This window comes from Macrobrachium nipponense, chromosome 39 (genome assembly GCF_015104395.2).
Source record: "Macrobrachium nipponense isolate FS-2020 chromosome 39, ASM1510439v2, whole genome shotgun sequence".
Taxonomy (NCBI): Eukaryota; Metazoa; Arthropoda; class Malacostraca; order Decapoda; family Palaemonidae; genus Macrobrachium; species Macrobrachium nipponense.
The window spans coordinates 59,887,154-59,894,158 of record NC_061099.1 but is presented as its reverse complement, the minus strand read 5'-3'; the positions used below and the strand labels follow the sequence as shown (position 1 = coordinate 59,894,158).

The following is a 7,005-nucleotide window of genomic DNA, read 5'->3' as shown; positions in this document are numbered from 1 at the left end:
ATCTTGTATTTTTTGTGGTGGTAATTCTTTATTTCTATTATTATCATTTGTTTCAGTTCTGGTATTGCTTGATTTTAAGATGTCTGCATACCGAAATTTCTTAGCTGGGTCATTTAATCCTCTCACTTTCAGTTCTAACTCTGCTTCTCTTATCGACATTCCAGTTCGTTCTTGTAGTAATTTAAGTTCTGTATTGTAGATATAGAACGCACACAATTTAGATCTAGCATGATGTTCTAATCCACAATTTATGCATTTGGGTTGGCCACAGTCCCACCGTGTTATAATTATGGTCCTGCGAGCTGCAAAAGGCACATCTATGAATATTCCCGCACTTAATTCCTGTATGGCCATATTTGCAACAGTTCTTGCATTGCATAGGTTTAGGAACATAAGGTCTTAGTTCCCTATTTAATCCCAGCATTTTAATTTTCAAGGGTAAGGTTTGGCCACTGAACTTTATCTTGGCTGTTTTGATAGTTTGACTTTTTCTTTCCTGCTTGGGACCTCATATATTTCACAGTCTTCAACGTTATTGTATCTTTTCTTTAATGAATCTGAAAGTATTGATTTATCTGAAGTTTCATCCTCGAGATTTGGTACAACAACTGTGCCTTGCATACTGTTCATAGTATCATGTCTTGTGACATTTATATTTATGTTATCTATATTTTTTATACACTGATAATTTTCTGATTGGTTTGTGGTTGTTGTTTCAACCAACCATTCCCTTTTTTTTAATTTGTCTTATGCTCATCTCTTGCGATGGGCATCGATTCAATAGGTAATTTTCTAATTTTAATAAAGATATATCTTTGTCAGCTTCTAAGTTCAAAAACCTTGACCAGTTTGACTCCCCAAAGAGAGAATCAAAGTGAATCAAGGTTGGGTCCTGGCGATATCTACTTCGTTTGGGTTTATTGTATGGTAATAATGTTTTAATATCACTCTGATTTTCATAATTTGAATTATCCTGTGAACAGTCCATTGCCATGCCAGAAGACGTTGTAAGACCTACTGATAACTAAGCATATAGGTAGGCTACCCATATACAACGCGCAAGATTTTTTATACTTAACAATAACATCTCTGGACGGTTAATGTTATTAAAAAAAAGCCCTGAATTGTATTGAATTTGTCTCGTTTAAAAATAGATAACAGGTGGTATTGTGTTGCTACTAGATAGATACATTACAAAGTATAGTATAGTATATATTTTATATTTGAGAGAGAGAGAGAGAGAGAGAGAGAGAAGACGAAGAAGAAGAAGAAGACGAAATGCTTGCAGTCTTGGTGTTCACCTACACATGAAAGGCAAATCACGCTAGAAAAGTTTGTGTATGACTGTAAACAGATAAATTACATGTTTTTCCCCCTTTCTGCATCAGTAAATAACAGAAGCGTCTGTTTTACAATCAGTCTTTACAAGTATCGGATTTAGTGCAGTCGTAGTATCAGTGAACTTAAAATTTATAATAAACTAAGGGTAATGAGTGATAGTCTTATAAAACCATTAACGAAACTACCTGTCCCTGACCGAATACCTACCTATAAATATGTAGTTGCACGAAGTAATTTATAACTTTTCACTGAAAGTTTATATTGCTGTCTTAAAACAGGGTTGTAGACGAGTCTCCGAGATGGCTTGCCCAGAAGGGTTACTTGGAGGAGGCGAAGAGAGTGTTGAAGAAAGCTGCGGCATACAATGGCTCTACCCTTCCACCACCAGAGGAGCTGGATAAAATCATACAGAAGTTAGCCGCTGCAGTAAGTCAAGCATCCTTGAGTTCATGTCTTAAACCGAGGTAAGATATAGAACATAATACTGTTTCCAAGCTTACTGTACTGAGCAATACCTATCGATCTTTGGCCCGACTGTAACCCTAAAGCTTATATATAGATATATATATATATATTATATATATATATATATATATATATATATATATATATATATATATACACATATATACAGGCAGTCCCCGGGTTACGATGGTGTCGGCTTACGACGTTCTGAGGTTACGACGCTTGTCAATAGACGTTATTTCCAGGGTTATGACGCATGTTCCAGGGTTATGACGCATGTTCCAGGGTTACGACACATGTTTCAGGGTTACGACTCCTACAATGCTCATCTGGGAGATGAAATATGACACCAAAAATGCAAAATAATCAATATTTGAAGGTTTTTTTGATGAAAAATGCCATAAAAATGCAGTTTACATAGTTTTCAATGCACCCAAAGCATTAAAAGTAAGGTTTTCTTAGGATTTTTTACGATGTTCCGGCCAGTTTTGAAATTATTGCTTAGGAATCATATAATACTGATAATTTCGAATTACTATGCAAGAGTATTTTGGAGGCAGTATATAGGTAGATGATTTTGAAATCACAATAAGATTTGAATTATTCTGTTGAATCATTGATTAATCAACTAGATTTAAGTAATTTTTATGTCTTACACAAGAAATGTTATCATAATAATCACAAGATTAGGTTTTCTATTTTTGTAGTAGGGATTAATTTAATATAACTGGGAAATTAAAATTATTCACCTTTTACTCTGGACGTATTCAGGATTCTGAGCAAATGTGTACCGAATCGAAAAATTCATCTCTAGGAGGTCTAAAGCTGATCTTCAGCAACAGGCCTATGGCAACCATAGTCATAATCACTCCACTGACCTGGTTTCTAATGGCAATTGTCTACCTGGGAATTCCTCTAAACGTTAACAACTTTGGTGGGTAAGTACCTGCTCTCAATGTTGATAAAAGAACTCTTCTCTTAGGCTTATAGACGGGTTTTAATCAGAGATAATGAGTTCCTCTCTTTATTGGGCAACTTTGATTATCAATTAGGAATATAACCGGCACCTACATTTTCAGATGTATATAAGGTGCCCTTTCCTTTATATGTAGGGCAGGGACATCTTCCATCTTTCAGAAACACATTCAGGACTAGTTTGGTAAGATATTCTATTAAAGCTATTCTATTAAAGTTAAGGTTTGGTAAGATATTCTATTAAAGCTAATCTATTAAAGTTAAGGTACCAACTCTTGCAGGAACGGATACGCAAAATAGCTTTGCTTACTTGTTTACAAAGAAATGATTGTCTATGCTCTTATAGAAGATATTCGATGTAGAACAGGAAAATCTGTCTCATAAACAGGACTCATTTAATCCACAGTAATCCATTCATTTACATGGCCTTGACTGGAGTGATGGAATTAGCCCCAACAATTGTGGGAGTGGTGTTTTCTAAGAGGTTCAGCAGGGTTCCTGCTATGTCAATTTCTTTCTTTGGTGCTGGACTCTGCTGTCTGGTGGTTACTGCGGTGACAGAAGGTTGGTGGATGATGGCTTTAGTTTTATGTGGGTAAAACCTTCTTTTCAGAAGATTCTTAAAGAGCTAGTCCCGTATCTCATATAATTTTCTGCGATCACTGATTTCTAACCCTTTTAATATTCTCATAAATTGGTCCACGACAGCGTTTCTTAACCTGGGGTGCTAGCACCCCCAGGGGGTACTGAAATCAATTTATGGGGGGGCTGGGGAAGGTCACATTTGTGGCAGTAGAATATCAGTGTTTCTGTAGTGAAGGAATACGTTTGGACAAATGTATTTTTAACGCATTTTTTAAATCCACGACATGAGGGTGGCTCTGGCTAACACGGTGCCACGATATGAGAAACTAGTCGCACATAAGGAACAAAAAAAATCGCATTGATGAGTATTTTTTATTGAGTTTGTCCATGATCTTTCCTTTATTTTCTTATTGTTTTTGCCAATGCTATTGCCATAATTACTGTTTTTGTTTTGGAGAATGAACCAAATATATGATCAAGATACTGCACTTGTCTTTACTTTATCGTTCTAGTAACTAGGTGCTAACCAATGGTAGGGGGCGCTGGACTTCTTAGGCCTGACCAAAAGGGATGTTGAGGTAGAAAAAGGTTAAGAAACGCTGGTTTAGGATGTTACCAGTTATTGATCTTATATCAATCATAAACTTTTGCCCCTATGAAAAACGACGGGTAATTCTGATATATTATCATTTTTTACTCAATTGAATCTTTGGTGCAGTCTTTTAGATTACTTTCTGATAAGATTTTACTGAATATGCTTTACAGAATTGTGGTGGCTCAGCTGGATTCTTGTCATGGTAGCTATGGAAATGATCAGCACAAACTACATGGTAAATATCGTATTTCGGTTATTCTGTTTTCTTATTTAGGACCTGATCTATCTTGACTTTGTACTAAAGTGAAGTTATGCCTGATTCGCTCTTCATTTTTCCATAATACTGACGTATGTCAATTAAGTTTAAAAATGTGCAGGCATTTGTGTGGCAACTTGACGAAAGAACACGGACATTTTAGCCAACCTTTCTAACAAAAGAAATGCAAATTTTCTACTCGACACAGATGAGCTATGTTTGGGCTGCAGAGTTATACCCAACAGTCATTAGGTCTAGGGGTTCGTGCAGCTGTTCTCTAGGGGGTCATTTTGGGTTTGTCATTGCCCCATTCATTACCGACTTTTTGGTAAGAATTCTTTTTTGTTCCATATATTTACTGTCGTTGCTCGTTATTAAAAGTATATAAAGAACTTTGTATTGTCATGCACATTACGCAATATTTGCCCATGGAGGTTTTTTTAAATATGTGTTCAATCCACAGGCGAAGCGGTCGTGGTGGCTTCCCAACGTAATTCTCGGCTTGTGCGGTGTGGTAGCAGGAGCGTTAGTGTTTCTTCTACCAGAAACAAAAGACCTGAACTTATGTGAGACAGTGCAAGACGTCGAGGAAAGGTGGAAGGCAAGCAAACGCAAGCAGTCCCATGACCGGTATAACCTAGAAGTTCCTTCTAACGTGAGGTCAAACGATGACTCCTCGGAAACAAGAGGCATTGGTGGAAACTACAAGTATCAGGAAGTACCTCCAGTAGAATATGAAGCAGATGACAGAATTTAGTATGTCTGACGAAAGAAATTACTGCAAATGCATAGTGCAAGAGAACATTGCTGTTTGAGATAACTGATTGTATTAGGGAGAGGATCACTGATCGAATTTGAAGGCACTTATCCCGTTGAAAAGTTGAATGTTGAAAATTGTGTAAGAAATTATTTGAAAGGACCAGATTTATGATATATAACAAATATATCAAGAGACTTATTCCGTTTCCATGATGTTGGAGAGGGGTCTGAAGACTCAAATAATAGAGTATATACTGCCTATATATCATACTGTAATATTGTACGTAAATTTTTCGTCTCTTGATGAGACGACATTTTTTCAGATTTTTTATGTTAATCTCTGTTGTATAAAATACGAAAGTGTTAAATTTCTTTCTACCTCAGAGTGAAACTACACAGAGGCGAGTGTATGGTTACCTTTAATCCGTCCAAATTGACTCATGCATGAGACCATTAGGACTCTAAAAGAAATTTAGTCACAAGGGAGAAAATATCTAGACATTTTTCCTAAATAATCATCCCAAAACCGGCTCCTCTCTCTTCCCAGGAGAGATGGTGGACGCTGCGGTGGAACGACGGCGCACTGATGAAGTCCACCAGGCAGTCTCGAAGGCGTCTGGGCAGCCTCGATCGACTGCGGCCATGCCCAAGCTCCTTATATAATACTAAGAACAAATATCAAGTACAACAATTTTTTTTTTTCTTTTTATTGGAACTGTATGACATATCGTGCATATCAACAAGAAGACCTATTCAAAGAGAAGGGTACTCCATAGTACAACCATTAACATACAGTCATTTCCTTTCTTTCCCACCGGTATCCCTACACTAAAGGGTTGCCTGACGCGCCTTTCCTTACATCATCAAGCATGGTTTATTATTTGGTAAAGAGGCCTTTACGACCGCATGTCCTTGCTGTCACCAACCACAGTTGTTAGCTGTGGGCCTCGCCTTTGACTAAAAAGTCCACCTGCAAGGCAGCAGTTTTCACAGTCATTGGCGATGGGCCTAGCCTTTTACTCAAAGTCATTGGCGGTGAGTCTAGCCTTTTACTCAAAAGTATGACTTCAAGGCAGCAGTTTCCACAGTCATTGGCGGTGGGCCTAGCCTTTTACTCAAAAGTAAGACTTGGCAGCAGTTTCCACAATTATTGGCGGTGGGCCTAGCCTTTTATTAGAAATGCAATGCAGCAGCTGTCCTTTTAGCCGCCTTTTACGGCACGCAGGACCTACGGTGGTAGTATTCTTACACCACCACAGGGTGGCTTTAATATACAGTCATTTAAACCGTAAATTTCTCAATCTAATCCTCTCTTCATGTAATACTTATATACCCTAACTAGCAGGTCTCCATTGGAGCATCTTAGAGCCCCATAGACGATTCGACCAGCGGATCAGGTTCCGTTCTAACTCCGATATCCGCGTTGCCCACAGACGTTTGCCAAAACATGGTAGAGAGCAAGGTATATAGAATAAGGGAGCTTATTCTATACACCTTCCTCCAAGTAACCCTTCTGGGCAAGCCATCTCGGAGACTCGTCTACAAACCTGGTTTAAGACAACATTATCAACTCTCAGTAATAAATCTTCTCTTAGGACAGACAGCTCGATGAATGGTTATTTTTGTGGTCTCCAGGGTTGGCCTATTCATGAAAGGCGAATTGCGCAGGAAAAGTTTGCGGACGACTTTCAACAAGCCTACGTATAAACTTTTGAATCCATCTTAAATTACGTTTTCCCCTTTTTGCAACATTAATAGAAGCGACTGTTCAACCCTCAATCTTTACAAGTTGGATCTTAATTCAATCGCATAATCGAATTCAGAATCTATAATAACCTGGTGGTGATAAGTAACTGTCTAAAAATAACCATTCATCGAGCTGTCTGTCCTAAGAGAAGATTTATTACTGAGAGTTGATAATGTTGTCTTAAACCAGGTTTAAGACAACATTATCAACTATATATATATATATATATATATATATATATATATATATATATAGATATATATATAATATATATCTATATAT

The 7,005-nt window shown here is 37.4% G+C and overlaps 1 protein-coding gene across 2 annotated transcripts in view; it reads left to right on the top strand.

The window, feature by feature from the left end:
- The window catches only part of LOC135210371 (organic cation transporter protein-like), a 203,408-nt gene extending 198,064 nt beyond the window's left edge, over window positions 1–5,344 (top strand). For both annotated transcript variants that reach the window (XM_064243279.1, XM_064243278.1), the window contains exons 9-14: window positions 1,620–1,767; window positions 2,578–2,744; window positions 3,188–3,345; window positions 4,132–4,196; window positions 4,426–4,545; window positions 4,681–5,344. In XM_064243279.1, coding sequence (XP_064099349.1) covers window positions 1,620–1,767; window positions 2,578–2,744; window positions 3,188–3,345; window positions 4,132–4,196; window positions 4,426–4,545; window positions 4,681–4,974 — 952 coding nt within the window. In that variant the 3' untranslated portion in view covers window positions 4,975–5,344. The remainder of the gene's footprint in view (window positions 1–1,619; window positions 1,768–2,577; window positions 2,745–3,187; window positions 3,346–4,131; window positions 4,197–4,425; window positions 4,546–4,680) is intronic.
- Window positions 5,345–7,005: the final 1,661 nt, after the last annotated feature.